Source organism: Oncorhynchus tshawytscha, linkage group LG24, assembly GCF_018296145.1.
Source record: "Oncorhynchus tshawytscha isolate Ot180627B linkage group LG24, Otsh_v2.0, whole genome shotgun sequence".
In the NCBI taxonomy this organism is placed as follows: domain Eukaryota; kingdom Metazoa; phylum Chordata; class Actinopteri; order Salmoniformes; family Salmonidae; genus Oncorhynchus; species Oncorhynchus tshawytscha.
In genome coordinates, this window is record NC_056452.1 from 31,903,920 (window position 1) to 31,929,413 (window position 25,494).

General features: G+C 46.1%; 1 protein-coding gene across 8 annotated transcripts in view; it reads right to left on the reverse strand.

Moving 5' to 3' along the window:
* heatr5b (HEAT repeat containing 5B) overlaps nt 1-25,494 on the reverse strand; it is a 79,769-nt gene that overhangs the window by 45,749 nt on the left and 8,526 nt on the right. For 5 of the 8 annotated variants that reach the window (XM_042305652.1, XM_042305654.1, XM_042305651.1 and 2 more), the window contains exons 7-12: nt 21,729-21,886; nt 21,173-21,295; nt 15,073-15,247; nt 4,019-4,174; nt 2,849-3,099; nt 369-480 (exon numbers count right to left, since the gene is read on the reverse strand). In XM_042305652.1, coding sequence (XP_042161586.1) covers nt 369-480; nt 2,849-3,099; nt 4,019-4,174; nt 15,073-15,247; nt 21,173-21,295; nt 21,729-21,886 — 975 coding nt within the window. Of the gene's footprint in view, nt 1-368; nt 481-2,848; nt 3,100-4,018; nt 4,175-14,263; nt 14,297-15,072; nt 15,248-21,172; nt 21,296-21,728; nt 21,887-25,494 lie in introns of all 8 variants that reach the window. The other 3 variants (XM_042305657.1, XM_042305656.1, XM_042305655.1) reach the window with 2 other exon arrangements.

Below are 25,494 nucleotides of genomic sequence, written 5' to 3' on the forward strand. Positions count from 1 at the left end.
TGGGTCAATGTAGGGGCCAACTGGGGCCAGCATCGGGCCTCAGCCTGGGTCAATGTAGGGGCCAACTGGGGCCAGCATCGGGCCTCAGCCTGGGTCAATGTAGGGGCCAACTGGGGCCAGCATCGGGCCTCAGCCTGGGTCAATGTAGGGGCCAACTGGGGCCAGCATCGGGCCTCAGCCTGGGTCAATGTAAGGCCTGGAGGCTGACAGAACAGTGAACATGTAGGGGCCAACTGGGGCCAGCATGGGGCATTAGCCTGGGTCAGTAGTGCTAGGGGTTAGGGGTTTGGTGTTCGGTTAGGGGTTTGGTGTTAGGGGGTAGTGGTTAGGGGCTAGGGGCTAGGGGTAGTAGTAGGGAACTAACTCACCCAGAGACATTAGTGCCCCCAGCAGCAGCCACCCAGCCTGGGTTCTCTGCAGAGAAAGACGGCTGTTCTGGGCTGCTGTACGGAGCAAGTCCTCAGCTATGCTCACCACCAGCTAGAACAGAGAGAGATTAGAGAATATAACACCAGCTAGAACAGAGAGAGATTAGAGAATATAACACCAGCTAGAACAGAGAGAGATTAGAGTATATAACACCAGCTAGAACAGAGAGAACAGAGAGAGATTAGAGTATATAACACCAGCTAGAACAGAGAGAGATTAGAGTATATAACACCAGAGAGAACAGAGAGAACAGAGAGATTAGAGTATATAACACCAGAGAGAACAGAGAGAGATTAGAGTATATAACACCAGCTAGAACAGAGAGAGATTAGAGTATATAACACCAGCTAGAACAGAGAGAGATTAGAGTATATAACACCAGCTAGAACAGAGAGAGATTAGAGTATATAACACCAGCTAGAACAGAGAGAGATTAGAGTATATAACACCAGCTAGAACAGAGAACAGAGAGATTAGAGTATATAACACCAGCTAGAACAGAGAGAGATTAGAGTATATAACACCAGCTAGAACAGAGAGAGATTAGAGTATATAACACCAGAGAGAACAGAGAGAAATTAGAGTATATAACACCAGAGAGAACAGAGAGAAATTAGAGTATATAACACCAGCTAGAACAGAGAGAGATTAGAGTATATAACACCAGCTAGAACAGAGATAACACCAGCTAGAACAGAGAGAGATTAGAGTATATAACACCAGCGAGAACAGAGAGAACAGAGAGAGATTAGAGTATATAACACCAGCTAGAACAGAGAGAGATTAGAGTATATAACACCAGCTAGAACAGAGAGATTAGAGTATATAACACCAGCTAGAACAGAGAGAACAGAGAGAGATTAGAGTATATAACACCAGAGGGAACAGAGAGAGATTAGAGTATATAACACCAGCTAGAACAGAGAGAGATTAGAGTATATAACACCAGCTAGAACAGAGAGAGATTAGAGTATATAACACCAGCTAGAACAGAGAGAAATTAGAGTATATAACACCAGCTAGAACAGAGAGAGATTAGAGTATATAACACCAGCTAGAACAGAGAGAACAGAGAGAGATTAGAGTATATAACACCAGAGAGAACAGAGAGAGATTAGAGTATATAACACCAGCTAGAACAGAGAGAACAGAGAGAGATTAGAGTATATAACACCAGCTAGAACAGAGAGAGAGTATATAACACCAGCTAGAACAGAGAACAGAGAGAGATTAGAGTATATAACACCAGCTAGAACAGAGAGAGATTAGAGTATATAACACCAGCTAGAACAGAGAGAGATTAGAGTTAGAGTATATAACACCAGCTAGAACAGAGAACAGAGATTAGAGTATATAACACCAGAGGAACAGAGAGAGATTAGAGTATATAACACCAGCTAGAACAGAGAGAGATTAGAGTATATAACACCAGCTAGAACAGAGAGAGATTAGAGTATATAACACCAGCTAGAACAGAGAGAGACAGAGAGAGAGAGATTAGAGTATATAACACCAGAGAGAACAGAGAGAGATTAGAGTATATAACACCAGCTAGAACAGAGAGAACAGAGAGAACAGAGAGAGAGTATATAACACCAGAGAGAACAGAGAGAGATTAGAGTATATAACACCAGAGGGAACAGAGAGAGATTAGAGTATATAACACCAGAGGGAACAGAGAGAGATTAGAGTATAACACCAGCTAGAACAGAGAGAGATTAGAGTATATAACACCAGCTAGAACAGAGAGAGATTAGAGTATATAACACCAGCTAGAACAGAGAGAGATTAGAGTATATAACACCAGCTAGAACAGAGAGAGATTAGAGTATATAACACCAGCTAGAACAGAGAGAACAGAGAGAGATTAGAGTATATAAGTATATAATACTAGGGTCAATACGTCTAGTCGATTCCCTACTAGGGTCAATACGTCTAGTCGATTCCCTACTAGGGTCAATACGTCTAGTCGATTCCCTACTAGGGTCAATACGTCTAGTCGATTCCCTACTAGGGTCAATACGTCTAGTCGATTCCCTACTAGGGTCAATACGTCTAGTCGATTCCCTACTAGGGTCAATACGTCTAGTCGATTCCCTACTAGGGTCAATACGTCTAGTCGATTCCCTACTAGGGTCAATACGTCTAGTCGATTCCCTACTAGGGTCAATACGTCTAGTCGATTCCCTACTAGGGTCAATACGTCTAGTCGATTCCCTACTAGGGTCAATACGTCTAGTCGATTCCCTACTAGGGTCAATACGTCTAGTCGATTCCCTACTAGGGTCAATGCGTTTTATTATATTGTTGAATTGAGTTTTAATGTCTGGATTCCCGTCCGCGTTCTCGGCATCACAGATTGGATCGGGCCCTTAGGTTTGGACCGAGGGAAAGGGGCCAGACAAAACAAGTTACAAACCTTCCCCTTGGAATGTGGTACGCCCAGAGGACACTGGTGCACGCCGCCCAGCAGAGCAGCCACGGCGAAGCTGTAGCCGCTGACGGCCTCTGGAGAGCTCTTCAGGTTGTTGATGCGCTCCGCACAGCGCTCCAGCAGCGGAGTCAGCTGATAGGGCAGCGCCACGGCAACGCAGCGTAAACACCAGGCCGCCGCCAAACGGGCCGCCATGCTTGGGTGGAGCAGCACAGAGGAGACCGTCTCCAGGAGACCTGAGGGGTCAGGGGTCAGGGTTACTTATGACTACCCTATAATTGTATACTTGTGAGGACCTCACATTACATTGTCAACTGTATGAGGACTTTTTCGGTTGGTCCTGTGTGTGTGCCTGCATTCATGCATGGTGTGTGATTGATTGACTGTGTGTGTGTGTGTTTGAACAGTATATCCGGTGTGTGTGTGTGTGTGTGTTTGAATAGTATATCCTGTGTGTGTGTGTGTGTGTGTGTGTGAGAATAGTATATCCAGTGTGTGTGTGTGGTGTGTGTGTGTTTGAACAGTATATCCGGTGTGTGTGTGTGTGTGTGTGTGTGTGTTTTTGAATAGTATATCCTGTGTGTGTGTGTGTGTGTGTGTGTGTGTGTGTGTGTTTTGAATAGTATATCCTGTGTGTGTGTGTGTGTGTGTGAGAATAGTATATCCAGTGTGTGTGTGGTGTGTGTGTGTGTGTGTGTGTGGTGTGTGTGTGAGAATAGTATATCCAGTGTGTGTGTGTGGTGTGTGTGTGTGTGTGTGGTGTGTGTGAGAATAGTATATCCAGTTGTGTGTGGTGTGTGTGTGAGAATAGTATATCCAGTGTGTGTGTGTGGTGTGTGTGTGTGTGTGTGTGTGTGTGTGAGAATAGTATATCCAGTGTGTGTGTGGTGTGTGTGTGTGTGTGTGTGTGTGTGTGGTGTGTGTGAGAATAGTATATCCAGTGTGTGTGTGGTGTGTGTGTGTGTGTGTGTGTGTGTGTCTGTGCTCGTGTGTGTGCTTGCATGTGTGTGTGTGTGTGTCTGTGCTCGTGTGTGTGCTTGCATGTGTGTGTGTGTGTGTGTGTGTGTGTGTGGTGTGTGTGAGAATAGTATATCCAGTGTGTGTGTGTGTGTGTGTTGCATTCCTGCATGGTGTGTGTTCTGTGTAATGTCCTACCAATGGAGGGTTCCTGTATGAGCGGTGAGGATGTGGCACTAAGACTCTGCACCAGGCTGCCCAGCTCTTTGAGGGCACAGACCATCACGTGTTGACTGGCAGAAACATCAGCTGCTCCTGCCTTGTTCTCTCCACTGGTGTCATTCACTACTGCTTCTGGAGTGGGAGAGGAGAGAGAAGGAGGAAGGAGGAGAGAGAAGGAGGAGAGGAGAGGGAAGGAGGATGGAGGAGAGAAGAGGGAAGGAGAGAAGAGGGAGGAGAGAAGAGGGAGGAGAGAAGAGGGAAGGAGAGAAGAGGGAAGGAGAGAAGAGGGAAGGAGAGAAGAGGGAAGGAGAGAAGAGGGAAGGAGAGAAGAGGGAAGGAGAGAAGAGGGAGGAGAGAAGAGGGAAGGATGAGGGAGGAGAGAAGAGGGAAGGAGAGAAGAGGGAGGAGAGAAGAGGGAAGGAGAGAAGAGGGAAGGAGAGAAGAGGGAAGGAGAGAAGAGGGAAGGAGAGAAGAGGGAAGGATGAGGGAGGAGAGAAGAGGGAAGGAGGAGGGAGGAGAGGGAAGGAGAGAAGAGGGGAGGAGAGGAGAGGAGAGGGGAGGAGAGAAGAGGGGAGGAGAGAACAGGGGAGGAGAGAACAGGGGAGGAGAGAACAGGGGAGGAGAGAAGAGGGAAGGAGGAGAGGAGAGGGAAGGAGGAGGGAGAGGAGAGGGAAGGAGGAGGGAGAAGAGAGGGAGAGGGAAGGAGGAGGGAGAAGAGAGGGAGAGGGAAGGAGGAGGGAGAAGAGAGGGGCCAAAGTAGTTTTGAGCACATTGTCAAGATGACTCATTGTATTATCGTTTAATAAACAACAGGCAACCTCTAGCTAACAGGTAACAGGCAACCTCTAGCTAACAGGCAACCTCTAGCTAACAGGTAACCGGCAACCTCTAGCTAAACAGGCAACCTCTAGCTAAACAGGTAACCGGCAACCTCTAGCTAAACAGGCAACCTCTAGCTAAACAGGCAACCTCTAGCTAAACAGGTAACCTCTAAACAGGTAACCTCTAGCTAACAGGTAACCTCTAGCTAACAGGTAACCGGCAACCTCTAGCTAACAGGCAACCTCTAGCTAACAGGTAACCTCTAGCTAACAGGTAACCTCTAGCTAACAGGTAACCTCTAGCTAACAGGTAACCTCTAGCTAACAGGTAACCTCTAGCTAACAGGTAACCTCTAGCTAACAGGTAACCTCTAGCTAACAGGTAACCTCTAGCTAACAGGTAACCTCTAGCTAACAGGTAACCTCTAGCTAACAGGTAACCGGCAACCTCTAGCTAACAGGCAACCTCTAGCTAACAGGTAACCTCTAGCTAACAGGTAACCTCTAGCTAACAGGTAACCTCTAGCTAACAGGTAACCTCTAGCTAACAGGTAACCTCTAGCTAACAGGTAACCTCTAGCTAACAGGTAACCTCTAGCTAACAGGTAACCTCTAGCTAACAGGTAACCTCTAGCTAACAGGTAACCTCTAGCTAACAGGTAACCTCTAGCTAACAGGTAACCGGCAACCTCTAGCTAACAGGCAACCTCTAGCTAACAGGCAACCTCTAGCTAACAGGTAACCTCTAGCTAACAGGTAACCTCTAGCTAACAGGTAACCTCTAGCTAACAGGTAACCTCTAGCTAACAGGTAACCTCTAGCTAACAGGTAACCTCTAGCTAACAGGTAACCTCTAGCTAACAGGTAACCTCTAGCTAACAGGTAACCTCTAGCTAACAGGTAACCTCTAGCTAACAGGTAACCTCTAGCTAACAGGTAACCTCTAGCTAACAGGTAACCTCTAGCTAACAGGTAACCGGCAACCTCTAGCTAACAGGTAACCTCTAGCTAACAGGTAACCTCTAGCTAACAGGTAACCTCTAGCTAACAGGTAACCTCTAGCTAACAGGTAACCTCTAGCTAACAGGTAACCTCTAGCTAACAGGTAACCGGCAACCTCTAGCTAACAGGCAACCTCTAGCTAACAGGTAACAGGCAACCTCTAGCTAACAGGCAACCTCTAGCTAACAGGCAATCTCTAGCTAACAGGCAACCTCTAGCTAACAGGCAACCTCTAGCTAACAGGCAACCTCTAGCTAACAGGCAACCTCTAGCTAACAGGCAACCTCTAGCTAACAGGCAACCTCTAGCTAACAGGTAACCTCTAGCTAACAGGTAACAGGTAACCTCTAGCTAACAGGTAACAGGCAACCTCTAGCTAACAGGTAACAGGCAACCTCTAGCTAACAGGTAACAGGTAACCTCTAGCTAACAGGTAACAGGCAACCTCTAGCTAACAGGTAACAGGTAACCTCTAGCTAACAGGTAACAGGTAACCTCTAGCTAACAGGTAACAGGTAACCTCTAGCTAACAGGTAACAGGTAACCTCTAGCTAACAGGTAACAGGTAACCTCTAGCTAACAGGTAACAGGTAACCTCTAGCTAACAGGTAACAGGTAACCTCTAGCTAACAGGTAACAGGTAACCTCTAGCTAACAGGTAACAGGCAACCTCTAGCTAACAGGTAACAGGCAACCTCTAGCTAACAGGTAACAGGTAACCTCTAGCTAACAGGTAACCTCTAGCTAATGGGTAACAGGCAACCTCTAGCTAACGGGTAACAGGCAACCTCTAGCTAACGGGTAACAGGCAACCTCTAGCTAACGGGTAACAGGCAACCTCTAGCTAACGGGTAACAGGCAACCTCTAGCTAACGGGTAACAGGCAACCTCTAGATAACAGGTAACAGGCAACCTCTAGCTAACCGGCAACCTCTAGCTAACAGGTAACCGGCAACCTCTAGCTAACAGGTAACCGGCAACCTCTAGCTAACAGGTAACCGGCAACCTCTAGCTAACAGGTAACCGGCAACCTCTAGCTAACAGGCAACCTCTAGCTAACAGGTAACCGGCAACCTCTAGCTAAACAGGCAACCTCTAGCTAAACAGGTAACCGGCAACCTCTAGCTAAACAGGCAACCTCTAGCTAAACAGGCAACCTCTAGCTAACAGGTAACCTCTAGCTAACAGGTAACCGGCAACCTCTAGCTAACAGGCAACCTCTAGCTAACAGGCAACCTCTAGCTAACAGGCAACCTCTAGCTAACAGGTAACCTCTAGCTAACAGGTAACCTCTAGCTAACAGGTAACCTCTAGCTAACAGGTAACCTCTAGCTAACAGGTAACCTCTAGCTAACAGGTAACCTCTAGCTAACAGGTAACCTCTAGCTAAACAGGCAACCTCTAGCTAAACAGGCAACCTCTAGCTAAACAGGCAACCTCTAGCTAAACAGGCAACCTCTAGCTAAACAGGCAACCTCTAGCTAACAGGTAACCTCTAGCTAACAGGTAACCTCTAGCTAACAGGTAACCTCTAGCTAACAGGTAACCTCAGGTAACCTCTAGCTAACAGGTAACCTCTAGCTAACAGGTAACCTCTAGCTAACAGGTAACCTCTAGCTAACAGGTAACCTCTAGCTAACAGGTAACCTCTAGCTAACAGGTAACCTCTAGCTAACAGGTAACCTCTAGCTAACAGGCAACCTCTAGCTAACAGGTAACCTCTAGCTAACAGGTAACCTCTAGCTAACAGGTAACCTCTAGCTAACAGGTAACCTCTAGCTAACAGGTAACCTCTAGCTAACAGGTAACCTCTAGCTAACAGGTAACCTCTAGCTAACAGGTAACCTCTAGCTAACAGGTAACCTCTAGCTAACAGGTAACCTCTAGCTAACAGGTAACCGGCAACCTCTAACAGGCAACCTAACAGGCAACCTCTAGCTAACAGGTAACCTCTAGCTAACAGGTAACCTCTAGCTAACAGGTAACCTCTAGCTAACAGGTAACCTCTAGCTAACAGGTAACCTCTAGCTAACAGGTAACCTCTAGCTAACAGGTAACCTCTAGCTAACAGGTAACCTCTAGCTAACAGGTAACCTCTAGCTAACAGGTAACCTCTAGCTAACAGGTAACCTCTAGCTAACAGGTAACCTCTAGCTAACAGGTAACCTCTAGCTAACAGGTAACCTCTAGCTAACAGGTAACCTCTAGCTAACAGGTAACCTCTAGCTAACAGGTAACCTCTAGCTAACAGGTAACCTCTAGCTAACAGGTAACCTCTAGCTAACAGGTAACCTCTAGCTAACAGGTAACCTCTAGCTAACAGGTAACCTCTAGCTAACAGGTAACCTCTAGCTAACAGGTAACCTCTAGCTAACAGGTAACCTCTAGCTAACAGGTAACCGGCAACCTCTAGCTAACAGGCAACCTCTAGCTAACAGGTAACCTCTAGCTAACAGGTAACCTCTAGCTAACAGGTAACCTCTAGCTAACAGGTAACCTCTAGCTAACAGGTAACCTCTAGCTAACAGGTAACCGGCAACCTCTAGCTAACAGGCAACCTCTAGCTAACAGGTAACAGGCAACCTCTAGCTAACAGGCAACCTCTAGCTAACAGGCAACCTCTAGCTAACAGGCAACCTCTAGCTAACAGGCAACCTCTAGCTAACAGGTAACAGGTAACCTCTAGCTAACAGGTAACAGGTAACCTCTAGCTAACAGGTAACAGGCAACCTCTAGCTAACAGGTAACAGGCAACCTCTAGCTAACAGGCAACCTCTAGCTAACAGGCAACCTCTAGCTAACAGGCAACCTCTAGCTAACAGGCAACCTCTAGCTAACAGGCAACCTCTAGCTAACAGGCAACCTCTAGCTAACAGGCAACCTCTAGCTAACAGGCAACCTCTAGCTAACAGGTAACAGGTAACCTCTAGCTAACAGGTAACAGGTAACCTCTAGCTAACAGGTAACAGGCAACCTCTAGCTAACAGGTAACAGGCAACCTCTAGCTAACAGGTAACCTCTAGCTAACAGGTAACAGGTAACCTCTAGCTAACAGGTAACAGGCAACCTCTAGCTAACAGGTAACAGGTAACCTCTAGCTAACAGGTAACCTCTAACTAACAGGTAACCTCTAGCTAAACAGGTAACCTCTAGCTAACAGGTAACAGGTAACCTCTAGCTAACAGGTAACAGGTAACCTCTAGCTAACAGGTAACAGGTAACCTCTAGCTAACAGGTAACAGGTAACCTCTAGCTAACAGGTAACAGGTAACCTCTAGCTAACAGGTAACAGGTAACCTCTAGCTAACAGGTAACAGGCAACCTCTAGCTAACAGGTAACAGGCAACCTCTAGCTAACAGGTAACAGGTAACCTCTAGCTAACAGGTAACCTCTAGCTAATGGGTAACAGGCAACCTCTAGCTAACGGGTAACAGGTAACCTCTAGCTAACGGGTAACAGGCAACCTCTAGCTAACGGGTAACAGGCAACCTCTAGCTAACGGGTAACAGGCAACCTCTAGCTAACGGGTAACAGGCAACCTCTAGCTAACGGGTAACAGGCAACCTCTAGCTAACGGGTAACAGGCAACCTCTAGCTAACGGGTAACAGGCAACCTCTAGCTAACAGGTAACAGGCAACCTCTAGATAACCGGCAACCTCTAGCTAACAGGTAACAGGCAACCTCTAGCTAACAGGTAACCGGCAACCTCTAGCTAACAGGTAACCGGCAACCTCTAGCTAACAGGTAACCGGCAACCTCTAGCTAACAGGTAACCGGCAACCTCAAGCTAACAGGTAACAGGTTACCTCTAGCTAACAGGTAACAGGCAACCTCTAGCTAACAGGTAACCAGCTAACATGTAACAGGCAACCTCTAGCTAACAGGTAACCTCTAGCTAAACAGGCAACCTCTAGCTAAACAGGCAACCTCTAGCTAAACAGGCAACCTCTAGCTAAACAGGCAACCTCTAGCTAAACAGGCAACCTCTAGCTAAACAGGCAACCTCTAGCTAAACAGGCAACCTCTAGCTAAACAGGCAACCTCTAGCTAAACAGGCAACCTCTAGCTAAGGCAACAGGCAACCTCTAGCTAAACAGGCAACCTCTAGCTAAACCAACCTCTAGCTAAACAGGCAACCTCTAGCTAAACAGGCAACCTCTAGCTAAACAGGTAACCTCTAGCTAAACAACCTGCTAAACAGGCAACCTCTAGCTAAACAGGCAACCTCTAGCTAAACAGGCAACCTCTAGCTAAACAGGCAACCTCTAGCTAAACAGGCAACCTCTAGCTAAACAGGCAACCTCTAGCTAAACAGGCAACCTCTAGCTAAACAGGCAACCTCTAGCTAAACAGGCAACCTCTAGCTAAACAGGCAACCTCTAGCTAAACAGGCAACCTCTAGCTAAACAGGCAACCTCTAGCTAAACAGGCAACCTCTAGCTAAACAGGCAACCTCTAGCTAAACAGGCAACCTCTAGCTAAACAGGCAACCTCTAGCTAAACCGGCAACCTAGCTAAACCGGCAACCTCTAGCTAAACCGGCAACCTCTAGCTAAACCGGCAACCTCTAGCTAAACCGGCAACCTCTAGCTAAACCGCAACCTCTAGCTAAACCGGCAACCTCTAGCTAAACCGGCAACCTCTAGCTAAACAGGCAACCTCTAGCTAAACAGGCAACCTCTAAAACAGGCAACCTCTAGCTAAACAGGCAACCTCTAGCTAAACAGGCAACCTCTAGCTAAACAGGCAACCTCTAGCTAAACAGGCAACCTCTAGCTAAACAGGCAACCTCTAGCTAAACAGGCAACCTCTAGCTAAACAGGCAACCTCTAGCTAAACAGGCAACCTCTAGCTAAACAGGCAACCTCTAGCTAACAGGTAACCTCTAGCTAACAGGCAACCTCTAGCTAACAGGTAACCTCTAGCTAACAGGTAACCTCTAGCTAAACAGGCAACCTCTAGCTAACAGGCAACCTCTAGCTAAACAGGTAACCTCTAGCTAAACAGGCAACCTCTAGCTAACAGGTAACCTCTAGCTAACAGGCAACCTCTAGCTAAACAGGCAACCTCTAGCTAACAGGTAACCTCTAGCTAAACAGGCAACCTCTAGCTAACAGGCAACCTCTAGCTAAACAGGCAACCTCTAGCTAACAGGTAACCTCTAGCTAAACAGGCAACCTCTAGCTAACAGGCAACCTCTAGCTAAACAGGCAACCTCTAGCTAACAGGTAACCTCTAGCTAAACAGGCAACCTCTAGCTAACAGGCAACCTCTAGCTAAACAGGCAACCTCTAGCTAACAGGTAACCTCTAGCTAAACAGGCAACCTCTAGCTAACAGGTAACCTCTAGCTAAACAGGCAACCTCTAGCTAACAGGCAACCTCTAGCTAAACAGGCAACCTCTAGCTAAACAGGCAACCTCTAGCTAACAGGTAACCTCTAGCTAAACAGGCAACCTCTAGCTAAACAGGCAACCTCTAGCTAACAGGTAACCTCTAGCTAAACAGGCAACCTCTAGCTAAACAGGCAACCTCTAGCTAAACAGGCAACCTCTAGCTAAACAGGCAACCTCTAGCTAAACAGGCAACCTCTAGCTAAACAGGCAACCTCTAGCTAAACAGGCAACCTCTAGCTAAACAGGTAACCTCTAGCTAACAGGTAACAGGGACATTGTAATATATTTATATTTTTATCATGCATTAACAGTACTAAATATCAGCATTAAGACAGACAACACAAAGGTCTGAGGATTCATCATCACCAGGACATTTAATGAGCCCACATCAAATATGGCTGGGAGTTTGCATCAAATAGGACATCTGCCATGGTTTCTCTGCTGGCGAAAGATCGGCAAGACATCTGGATTTATGAAATGTTTTGGCTTTAATAGATACGTTTTCCCCTCTTACTTTAGTCTCATTCGAGATGGTTCCTATGATGAATTAAAACCCTCAGAGCTCAGTAGGAAGAAATTATGTTTTCTATGATATACAGTACAAGTCCAAAGTTTGGACAAGCCTACTCATTCAAGGGTTGTCTTTATTTTTACTATTTTCTACATTGTAGAATAATAGTGAAGACATCACAACTATGAAGAAATGACACATATGGAGCCATGTAGTAACCAAAACAAGTGTTCGTCAAATCAACATATTTTTTATATTTTAGTAGCAACCCTTTGCCTTGATGACAGCTTTGTTCTCTTGGCATTCTCTCAACCAGCTTCACCTGGAATTCTTTTCCAACAGCCTTGAAGGAGTTCCCACATATGCTGAGCACTTGTTGGCTGCTTTTCCTTCACTCTGCGAGCCAACTCATCCCAAACCATCTCAATTGGGTTGAGGTCAGGTGATTGAAGAGGCCAGGTCATCTGATGCAGCACTCCATCACTCTCCTTCTTGGTCAAACTGCCCTTACACAGCCTGGAGGTGTGTTGGGTCATTGTCCTGTTGAAAAACAAATGATAGTCCCACTAAACCCAAACCAGATGGGATGGTGTATCACTGCAGAATGCTGTGGTAGCCATGCTGGTTAAGTGTGCCTTGAATTCTAAATAAACCCCACAGTGTCATCAGCAAAGCACCCCCACACCTCCTCCTCCTCCATGCTTCACGGTGGGAAGAGATCATCCGTTCACCTACTCTGCATCTCACAAAGACACGGCGGTTGGAACCAAAAATCTCAAATTTCGACTCATCAGACCCAAAGGACAAATTTCCACCAGTCTAATGTCCATTGCTCGTGTTTCTTGGCCCAAGCGAGTCTCTTCTTATTATTGGTGTCCTTTAGTAATGGTTTCTTTGCAGCAATTCAACCATGAAGGCCTGATTTATTGAGTCTTCACTGAACAGTTGATGTTGAGATGTGTCTGTTACTTTATTTGGGCTGGTAACTCTAATACATGTATCCTCTGCAGCAGAGGTAACTCTGGGTCTTCCTTTCCTGTGGCGGTCCACATGAGAGACAGTTAACTCTCTAATGAACTTGTCCTCTGCAGCAGAGGTAACTCTGGGTCTTCCTTTCCTGTGGCGGTCCTCATGAGAGCCAGTTTCATCATAGCGCTTGGTGGTTTTATCGACCGCACTTGAAGCTTTAAAAGTTATTCAAATGTTCCGCATTGACTGACCTTCATGTCTTAAAGTAATGATGGACTGTAGTTTCTCTTTGCTTATTTAAGCTGTTCTTGCCATAATATGGACTTGGTCTTTTACCCAAATAGGGTTATCTTCTGTATACCACCCCTATCTTGTCACAACACAACTGATTGGCTCAAACACAGGCAAAGGGTGGCTACTTTGAATAATCTCAAAAATAAAATATATTTTGATTTGTTTAACGCTTTTTTGGTTACTACATGATTCCATATGTGTTATTTCATAGTTTACACAATGTAAAAAAAAAAGTTAAAAAATGAAGAAAAACCCTGGAATGAGTTGGTGTGTCCAAACTGTTGACAGGTACTGGAGTAGAAAGATGGCCAGTTGACACGGACAGTTGACACAGAAGGTTTCAGAGGGAATCACAGAGTAAGAATCTGGAGAAGTTATTTTGTAAAAAGAAAAAAAAAGTGATTGTGATGATAGGATGGAGTAATTCCAACACCAAATGATGTCACACACAAAAAGACCAATTAGTTCATGTTTGTTTTGTTTTTTATAAAAGCTCCCCAGGGGGGATAAAAGGTTTGCTTTTGCTGAGTGTGTGAGTTAATTGGTTAATTGCTTTTCATCTCTATAACAAGATAAAGTGATATAACTTTTACAGGTTAGCAGGGTATAGTTAAATACACTATAGGGAGTGTGCAATGGTAACTGAGAGTTGCACAATTTCAGCAACTTCGACAAAATCCCTGGTTTTCCAGAAATCCTGGTTGGAATATTACAGGGGAAAGAAGAAGGAAATACGGAATCCTCCAACCAAGATTTTCTGGAAACACAGGGAATTCTGGGAAAGTTGCCCTATCTACTGTACATATATTAAAGCCAGACTCAGCCCCAAATAAAATGTCCCTCCCCCCCCTGGTTTAAAACATCTTGAACTGTATAGATCAGGGGTGGGCAAGTCCTCGAGGTCATGTCAGGCCCCCGAGGACTGGAGTTGTTGACATGACGTCTGTCCTGGGTTTGTTTTGTCGCCCCGAACAGTTTGATATTTCATAATCACTTAATAACATGAGACTTACAGAGTCTGTCTTTAATGGGTTATAATCTCTATAGTAGTAGCAGTAAAATGTTAGTCTCATTCTGGAAAAACCTACGATGCATCCAAAATGCCACCCTATTCCCTATTATAGTGTACCACCCACAGGGCTCTATAGGGCTCCACATAGAAAGTAAGGGACCATTTGAGATGCATAAGGCCCTAGAATGGCTGGAGATGTAAGAAAATGTCAATACCAGCAGAACTGTGCCTCCGAGCAGAGGTAAGAGCTGAGATGAGAAAAAGAAGAACAAATGAGAGAGAGAGAGAGAGAGAGAGAGAGAGAGAGAGACAGAGAGAGAGACAGAGAGAGACAGAGGAGAGAGAGAGACAGAGAGAGAGAGAGAGAGAGACAGAGGAGAGAGAGAGAGACAGAGAGAGAGAGACAGAGACAGAGAGAGAGAGAGAGACAGAGAGAGAGAGAGAGAGAGAGAGAGAGAGAGAGAGAGAGGAGAGAGAGACAGAGGAGAGAGAGAGAGAGAGAGAGAGAGAGAGAGAGAGAGAGAGAGAGAGAGAGAGAGAGAGAGAGAGAGAGAGAGAGAGAGAGAGAGAGAGAGAGAGAGAGAGAGAGAGGAGAGAGAGAGAGAGAGAGAGACAGAGAGAGAGACAGAGACAGAGACAGAGAGAGAGACAGAGGAGAGAGAGAGAGAGAGAGAGAGAGAGAGAGAGAGAACAGGTGAGAGAGCGAGAGAGAGATCAGTAGAGTCAGAGGATGAGCAGAGCAAGCGAAAAGCCCACACAACAAAAGCACACCCACTCCAAAATGAGAGATGGAAAAACAAAAAGGCTTGTGTTGGAGAACCCCAACTTCCACTTAGTCTGGAGACTGGACCGAAGTTGAAGTTGGGATTTGACCCTTTACAAAAGTACAAATTGTGAGAAAACAAGAAAGAAAACCCCGAAAGTAAAATCATAAGAAATTAGGATCAAATTAAACAAATTAAAGTATGTGTTAAATTATGAGAACTAAAATGCAATAATAATAATAAGGTGGATGTGTACTTACTCTGTAAAGCTCTGAACCGTGAAATCTCCCCCCCATCTATCTCCTTACCCACAGCCCTCATCTGTTTACTGATAGCCTGGCAGATGTCTTTCCCCGAAGCGACCTGGGCCTTCTCCCCTAGCAGCCCCCCCAGAGTGGAGCGCAGCATGAACGACACACAGCGACGGGAGTACACCTGTTAACACACACACACACCCTTAGTGTTAACACACACACACACACCCTTAGTGTTAACACACACACACACACCCTTAGTGTTAACACACACACACACACCCTTAGTGTTAACACACACACACACACCCTTAGTGTTAACACACACACACACACCCTTAGTGTTAACACACACACACACACACACCCTTAGTGTTAACACACACACACACACACACCCTTAGTGTTAACACACACACACACACACACCCTTAGTGTTAACACACACACACACACACACCCTTAGTGTTAACACACACCCTTAGTGTTAACACACACCCTTAGTGTTAACACACACACACACCCTTAGTGTTAACACACACACACACCCTTAGTGTTAACACACACACACACCCTTAGTGTTAACACACACACACACCCTTAGTGTTAACACACACACACACCCTTAGTGTTAACACACACACACACCCTTAGTGTTAACACACACACACACCCTTAGTGTTAACACACACACACACACACACCCCTTAGTGTTAACACACACACACACACACACACACCCTTAGTGTTAACACACACACCCTTAGTGTTAACACACACACACACACACCCTTAGTGTTAACACACACACACACCCTTAGTGTTAACACACACACACACACACACCCTTAGTGTTAGCACACACACACACCCTTAGTGTTAACACACACACACCCTTAGTGTTAGCACACACACACACACACCCTTAGTGTTAACACACACACACACACACACACACACACCCTTAGTGTTAGCACACACACACACACCCTTAGTGTTAGCACACACACACCCTTAGTGTTAGCACACACACACCCTTAGTGTTAGCACACACACACCCTTAGTGTTAGCACACACACACCCTTAGTGTTAGCACACACACACCCTTAGTGTTAGCACACACACACCCTTAGTGTTAGCACACACACACACACACCCTTAGTGTTAACACACACACACACCCTTAGTGTTAACACACACAGACACACCCTTAGTGTTAACACACACAGACACACACACACCCTTAGTGTTAGCACACACTCACACACACCCTTAGTGTTAGCACACACACACACACACACCCTTAGTGTTAACACACACACACCCTTAGTGTTAACACACACACACACACACACCCTTAGTGTTAACACACACACCCTTAGTGTTAACACACACACACACACACACACACACACACTTAGTGTTAACACACACACACACACACACCCTTAGTGTTAACACACACACCCTTAGTGTTAACACACACACACCCTTAGTGTTAACACACACACACACACACACACTTAGTGTTAACACACACACCCTTAGTGTTAACACACACACACACACCCTTAGTGTTAACACACACACACACACCCTTAGTGTTAACACACACACACACACACACCTTAGTGTTAACACACACACACACACACCCTTAGTGTTAACACACACACACACACACCCTTAGTGTTAACACACACACACACACACACCCTTAGTGTTAACACACACACACACACCCTTAGTGTTAACACACACACACACACACACCCCTTAGTGTTAACACACACACACACACACCCCTTAGTGTTAACACACACACACACCCTTAGTGTTAACACACACACACACACACACCCTTAGTGTTAACACACACACACACACACCCTTAGTGTTAACACACACACACACACACACACACACACACCCTTAGTGTTAACACACACACACACACACCCTTAGTGTTAACACACACACACACCCTTAGTGTTAACACACACACACACACACACCCTTAGTGTTAACACACACACACACACCCTTAGTGTTAACACACACACACCCTTAGTGTTAACACACACACCCTTAGTGTTAACACACACACACACCCCCTTAGTGTTAACACACACACACACACACACCCCTTAGTGTTAACACACACACACACACCCCTTAGTGTTAACACACACACACACACACACACACCCCCTTAGTGTTAACACACACACACACACACACCCTTAGTGTTAACACACACACACACACACACCCTTAGTGTTAACACACACACACACACACACACACACCCTTAGTGTTAACACACACACACACACACACCCTTAGTGTTAACACACACACACACACACACACACACACACCCCTTAGTGTTAACACACACACACACACACCCTTAGTGTTAACACACACACACACACACCCTTAGTGTTAACACACACACACACACACACACCCTTAGTGTTAACACACACACACACACACACACACACACACCCTTAGTGTTAACACACACACACACACACACACACACACACACCTTAGTGTTAACACACACACACACACACACACACCCACCCTTAGTGTTAACACACACACACACACACACACACAACCTTAGTGTTAACACACACACACACACACACACCTTAGTGTTAACACACACACACACACACACCCTTAGTGTTAACACACACACACACACACACCCTTAGTGTTAACACACACACACAAACTTAGTGTTAACACACACACACACACACACACCCTTAGTGTTAACACACACACACACACAAACTTAGTGTTAACACACACACACACACACACACCCTTAGTGTTAACACACACACACACACCCTTAGTGTTAACACACACACACACCCTTAGTGTTAACACACACACACCCTTAGTGTTAACACACACACACACACACACACACACCCTTAGTGTTAACACACACACACACACACACCCTTAGTGTTAACACACACACACACACACACCCTTAGTGTTAACACACACACACACACACACCCTTAGTGTTAACACACACACACACACACCCTTAGTGTTAACACACACACACACACACCCTTAGTGTTAACACACACACACACACACCCTTAGTGTTAACACACACACACACACACCCTTAGTGTTAACACACACACACACACACACCCTTAGTGTTAACACACACACACACACACACCCTTAGTGTTAACACACACACACACCCTTAGTGTTAACACACACACACACACAGAGAGAGTACATCCTTAGCTTAGCTCAACACTAAGCTCAGGACTCTGGGACTAAACAGCTCCCTCTGCAACTGGATCCTGGACTTCCTGACGGGCCGCCCCCAGGTGGTGGGGGTAGGTGACAACACATCCGCCACGCTGATCCTCAACACAGGGACCCCTCAGGGGTGCGTGCTTAGTCCCCTCCTGTACTTCCTGTTCACTCATGACTGCGTGTCCAAGCACGACTCCAACACAATCATTAAGTTTGCTGATGACACAACAGTGGTAGGCCTGATCACCAACAACGATGAGACAGCCTATAGGGAGGAGGTCAGAGACCTGGCAGGGTGGTGCCAGAATAACAACCTATCCCTCAACGTAACCAAGACTAAGGAGATGTTTGTGGACTACAGGAAAAGGAGGACCGAGCACGCCCCCATTCTCATCGACGGGGCTGTAGTGGAGCAGGTTGAGAGCTTCAAGTTCCTTGGTGTCCACATCAACAACAAACTAGAATGGTCCAAACACACCAAGACAGTCGTGAGGAGGGCACGACAAAACCGATTCCCCCTCAGGAAGCGACAAAGATTTGGCATAGGTCCTAAGATCCTCAAAAGGTTTTACAGCTGCACCATCGAGAGCCACTGGTTGCATCACTGCCTGGTATGGCAACTGCTCGGCAACCGACCGCAAGGCACTACAGAGGGTAGTGCGTACGGCCCAGTACATCACTGGGGCCAAGCTTCCTGCCATCCAGGACCTCTATACCAGGCGGTGTCAGAGGAAGGCCCTAAAAGTCGTCAAGGACCCCAGCCACCCCAGTCGTAGACTGTTCTCTCTACTACCACATGGCAAGTGGTACCAGAGTGCCAAGTCTAGGACAGAAAGGCTTCTCAACAGTTTTTACCCCCAAGCCCCAACACTCCTGAACAGGTAATCAAATGGCTACACAGACTATCTGCATTGTGTGCCGCCCCCAAACCCTCTTTTACACTGCTGCTACTCTCTGTTAATCATACATGCATAGTCACTTTAACTACACAATTATCTACATACTACCTCAATCAGCACGACCAACCAGTGCCTGTATACAGCCCCCCTACTGTTATACAGCCCCCTACTGTTATACAGCCCCCTACTGTTATACAGCCCCCTACTGTTATACAGCCCCCTACTGTATACACACACACACACACACACACACCCTTAGCCTCTCTACTGTTATACAGCCCCTCTACTGTTATACAGCCCCCTACTGTTATACAGCCCCCTACTGTTATACAGCCCCCTACTGTATACACACACACACACACACACACCCTTAGCCTCTCTACTGTTATACAGCCCCCTACTGTTATACAGCCCCCTACTGTTATACAGCCCCCTACTGTTATACAGCCCCCTACTGTTATACAGCCCCCTACTGTTATACAGCCCCCTACTGTATACACACACACACACACACACACACACCCTTAGCCTCTCTACTGTTATACAGCCCCTCTACTGTTATACAGCCCCCTACTGTTATACAGCCCCCTACTGTTATACAGCCCCCTACTGTTATACAGCCCCCTACTGTTATACAGCCCCCTACTGTATACACACACACACACACACACACACACCCCTTAGCCTCTCTACTGTTATACAGCCCCCTACTGTTATACACACACACACACACACACCCTTAGCCTCTCTACTGTTATACAGCCCCCTACTGTTATACAGCCCCCTACTGTATACACACACACCCTTAGCCCCTCTACTGTATATAGCCCCACTACTGTATAGAGCCCCTCTGCTGTATATAGCCTCTCTACTGTATATAGCCCCTACTGTATACAGCCCCTCTACTGTATATAGCCTCTCTACTGTATATAGCCCCTACTGTATACAGCCCCTACTGTATACAGCCCCTCTACTGTATATAGCCCCTCTACTGTATATAGCCCCTCTACTGTATACAGCCCCTCTACCGTATACAGCCCCTCTACCGTATACAGCCCCTCTAGCGTATACAGCCCCTCTAGCGTATACAGCCCCTCTAGCGTATACAGCCCTCTAGCGTATACAGCCCCTCTAGCGTATACAGCCCCTCTAGCGTATACAGCCCTCTAGCGTATACAGCCCCTCTAGCGTATACAGCCCTCTAGCGTATACAGCCCCTCTAGCGTATACAGCCCTCTAGCGTATACAGCCCCTCTAGCGTATACAGCCCCTCTAGCGTATACAGCCCCTCTAGCGTATACAGCCCTCTAGCGTATACAGCCCTCTAGCGTATACAGCCCCTCTACCGTATACAGCCCCTCTACCGTATACAGCCCCTCTACCGTATACAGCCCCTCTACCGTATACAGCCCCTCTACCGTATACAGCCCCTCTACCGCAGCCCCTCTACCGTATACAGCCCCTCTACCGTATACAGCCCCTCTACCGTATACAGCCCCTCTACCGTATACAGCCTGGTTACTGTAATTATTCACTGTTATTTACTTCCTTACGTATCGGAGTTGAAAATGCCATGGAAACCCATGTAACTTGTATTTCTCATTCGGTACATGAGAATTTAACGGTAAAAGTTATTTTTACGTGTACTATGTCATCACACAGTCTTTTATCTGCAAAAAGTATGTTTGATGAAAACACACCTACAGCAGGAAATGTAATGTTTTATGCAGATTTTAAAATGTATGTGTATATATGTATGTATGCTAACACAATGCTAACTTCCCTAGCATGGACAGCATAATGCTATGTGATTTTCATTGAAAACTCCCATAGCAATAGTTATGCTAACACAATGCTAACTTCCTTAGCATGGACAGCATAATGCTACTCACCGCCTCCACGTGTGTCTGGGTGGCCCGCGGGTGGCTGACCAGGTCCAGGACATGAGACAGGAACGTGGCAAAGTTCCGCTCCAGCCACTGGCCGCCCAGCGTGGTCACGAATACAACATATGCCTATTGGAGGAGAGAAGGAACATTACACGATTACATCATCACCTTATTATGACTGGTTATAACACCATCATCCGAAAACAAAAGAGAGCTGCACACACAGCTCAGATGCAAAAATGTAATTACCAACGTTTCGACAGCCAAGCTGTCTTCATCAGGGTATAATCACAAACAATGCGGGATGACTCGTTTATATAGTGTCAAAAGACACAGGTGTCTGTAATCATGGCCAAGAGTGGCCTCAGCGTGTTTGAGGGGATCAGTTTGAGCTGTCTGACTGTGCAGAATCACTCCTCTTCATCACATAATGATCGGTTACTGGGGATGAATGTGATTTGTAGATCTGTGATTCTCCAGTCGGACAGCGATGTCGTCCATCTCAAACAAGCACATTATTATTCAACAACCTACCCAAACGGGAGGGACTTCTACGTACCTGTGTGACTCCCACCCGCACCTCCCTGCTGACAGAGCCCCCTCCCTTCAGCATCTCCCCCCCGCTCTTCAGGAAGCCAGACCCCCCTCTTAGGAAGCCTGTAGCCATCAGCTCCAACACCTCGTCTAGCGTGGCACGTTTCACGTTCTGACGCATCACTAGAGGAGACGGTAACATAGCATAGGGACAGAGGTCAGGGGGGGGGGGGGTACCAGTGATATTGGTTAAGCACAGCGTTTGGAGAGCTCTGAGATATGATCGTCAGTCAGCACAGGGTTTGGAGGGCTCTGAGATATGATCGTCAGTCAGCACAGGGTTTGGAGGGCTCTGAGATATGATCGTCAGTCAGCACAGGGTTTGGAGGGCTCTGAGATATGATCGTCAGCCAGCACAGGGTTTGGAGGGCTCTGAGATATGATCGTCAGCCAGCACAGGGTTTGGAGGGCTCTGAGATATGATCGTCAGCACAGGGTTTGGAGGGCTCTGAGATATGATCGTCAGCACAGGGTTTGGAGGGCTCTGAGATATGATCGTCAGCACAGGGTTTGGAGGGCTCTGAGATATGATCGTCAGCACAGGGTTTGGAGGACTGAGATATGATCGTCAGCACAGGGTTTGGAGGACTGAGATATAATCGTCAGTACAGGGTTTGGAGGACTGAGATATAATCGTCAGTCAGCACAGGGTTTGGAGGACTCTGAGATACAGGGTTTGGAGGACTCTGAGATACAGGGTTTGGAGGACTCTGAGATATGATCGTCAGTACAGGGTTTGGAGGGCTCTGAGATACAGGGTTTGGAGGACTCTGAGATATGATCGTCAGTACAGGGTTTGGAGGGCTCTGAGATACAGGGTTTGGAGGACTCTGAGACACAGGGTTTGGAGGACTCTGTTTGTGAATGTTAATATAGTCTATAGCCTAGAATGAAATACAGGAGAAACATGGAAACAGCAGCATTAGGAAAGCACCACTTCTGCAGCTTCAAAATGACGAAGACATATATTTGAATAACGAGTAAGACATAAGGTAATCATGTAACTCTTGACATCCAGTTCCTATACTTGTGTAGTAATTATTACAACAACATTGCTACATAGGTAATTATATTTTTATTACACAGGCACAAGAACAGTTTAATGTTAAGTGTTACTAAGGATGCTAACCGTAAAAAAAGACAGCTATTAAGTGTTGAATGGAAACTAAATATCCAAAAACTGCTTTCTTGAATAAACTAGAGCCAAGGCTGGAGGAAAACCATGTTAGTCTGTAGTCAGAGTAAACTATCCATTTCAAGATGTAATCAAGATGCAGAGTTCCCCAACTGGCGGCCCATTATAAAAAATATGAAAATTATAATTAAAAATAAAATATTTCGTATTATTCATATAGTTACATATACAGTGCATTCTGAAAGTATTCAGACCCCTTTACTTTTTCCACATTTTGTTATGTTACAGCCTTATTCTAAAATGGAATAAAAATGTTCTCATTAATCTACACACAATACCCCATAATGACATCACAATACCCCATAATGACATCACAATACCCCATAATGACATCACAGTACCCCATAATGACATCACAATACCCCATAATGACATCACAATACCCCATAGTAACAAAGCCAAAACCAGTTGGTTCGAAATGTTTAAAAAAAAAAAAAAAAAACTGAAATATCACGTTTTTTTAGGTATTCAGACCATTAACTCAGTACCTTGTTTGAATCACATTTGGCAGTAATTACAGCCTTGAGTCTTCTTGGGAAATGCTTGGCACACCTGTATTTGGGGAGTTTCTCCTATTCTTCTCTGCAGATCCTCTCAAGCCCTGTCAGGTTGGATGGGAAGGGTTGCTGCACAGCTATTTTCAGGTCTCTCTGGAGATGTTTGATCGGGTTCAAGTCCAGGCTCTGCCTGGGCCACTCAAAGACATTCAGAGATTTGTCCCAAAGCCACTCCTGCGTTGTCTTGGCTGTGTGCTTAGGGTCGTTGTCCTGTTGGAAGGTGAACCTTCGCTACAGTCTGAGGTCCTGAGCGCTCTGGAGCAGGTTTTCATCAAGGATCTCTCTGTACTTTGCTCCGTTCATCTTTCCCTCGATCCTGACTAGCCTCCCAGTCCCTGCCGCTGAAAAACATCCCCACAGCATGATGCTGTCACCATCATGCATCACCGTAGGGATGGTGCCAGGTTTCCTCTAGATGTGACGCTTGGTATTAAGACCAAAGAGTTCAGCCGTGGTGTCATCAGACCAGAGAATCTGGTTTCTCATGGTCTGAGAGTCCTTTAGGTGCCTTTTAGCAAACTCCAAGCGGGCTGTCATGTGGCTTTAACTGAGGAGTGGCTTCCGTCTGGCCACTCTACCGTAAAGGCCTGATTGTTGGAGTGCTGCAGAGATGGTTGTCCTTCTGGAAGGTTCTCCCATCTCCACAGAGGAACTCTGGAGTTCTGTCAGAGTGACCATCGGGTTCTTGGTCATCTCCCTGACCAAGGCCCTTCCCCCCTGATTTCTCAGTTTGGCCGGGTGGCCGGCTCTAGAAAGAGTCTTGGTGGTTCTAAACTTCTTCCATTTAAGAATGATGGAGGCCACTGTGATCTTGGGGACCTTTAATGCTGCAGACATTTTTTTGGTACCCTTCTCCATATCTGTGCCCCGACACAATCCTGTCTCGGAGCTCTATGGACAATTCCTTCGACCTCATGGCTTGGTTTTTGCTCTGACATGCACTGTCAACTGTGGGATCTTTATATAGACAGGTGTGTGCCTTTCCAAATCATGTCCAATCAATTGAATTTACTACAGGTGGACTCCCATCAAGTTGTAGAAACATCTCAAGGATGAACATTGGAAATAGGATGCACCTGAGGTCAATGTCAAGTCTCATAGCAAACTGTCTGAATACTTATAGCGTATTTACATATGTTTTAATACATTTGCAAAAATGTCTAAAAACCTCTTTTTGTCATTAGGTGTGTGTAGATTGATGTAGAAAAACTATTATTTAATTAATTTTAGAATAAGGCTGTACCGTAACAAAATCTCAACCCCCCCACTGAGACCCATCAGAGAGCCCCTCGATATTACCAACGAGACCCATCAGAGAGCCCCTCGATATTATCAACGAGACCCATCAGAGAGCCCCTCGATATTACCAACGAGACCCATCAGAGAGCCCTCGATATTACCAACGAGACCCATCAGAGAGCCCTCGATATTATCAACGAGACCCATCAGAGAGCCCCTCGATATTATCAACGAGACCCATCAGAGAGCCCTCGATATTATCAACGAGACCCATCAGAGAGCCCCTCGATATTATCAACGAGACCCATCAGAGAGCCCCTCGATATTATCAACGAGACCCATCAGAGAGCCCCTCGATATTATCAACGAGACCCATCAGAGAGCCCCTCGATATTATCAACGAGACCCATCAGAGAGCCCCTCGATATTATCAACGAGACCCATCAGAGAGCCCCCTCGATATTATCAACGAGACCCATCAGAGAGCCCCTCGATATTATCAACGAGACCCATCAGAGAGCCCCTCGATATTATCAACGAGACCCATCAGAGAGCCCCTCGATATTATCAACGAGACCCATCAGAGAGCCCCTCGATATTATCAACGAGACCCATCAGAGAGCCCCTCGATATTATCAACGAGACCCATCAGAGAGCCCCTCGATATTACCAACGAGACCCATCAGAGAGCCCTCGATATTATCAACGAGACCCATCAGAGAGCCCCTCGATATTATCAA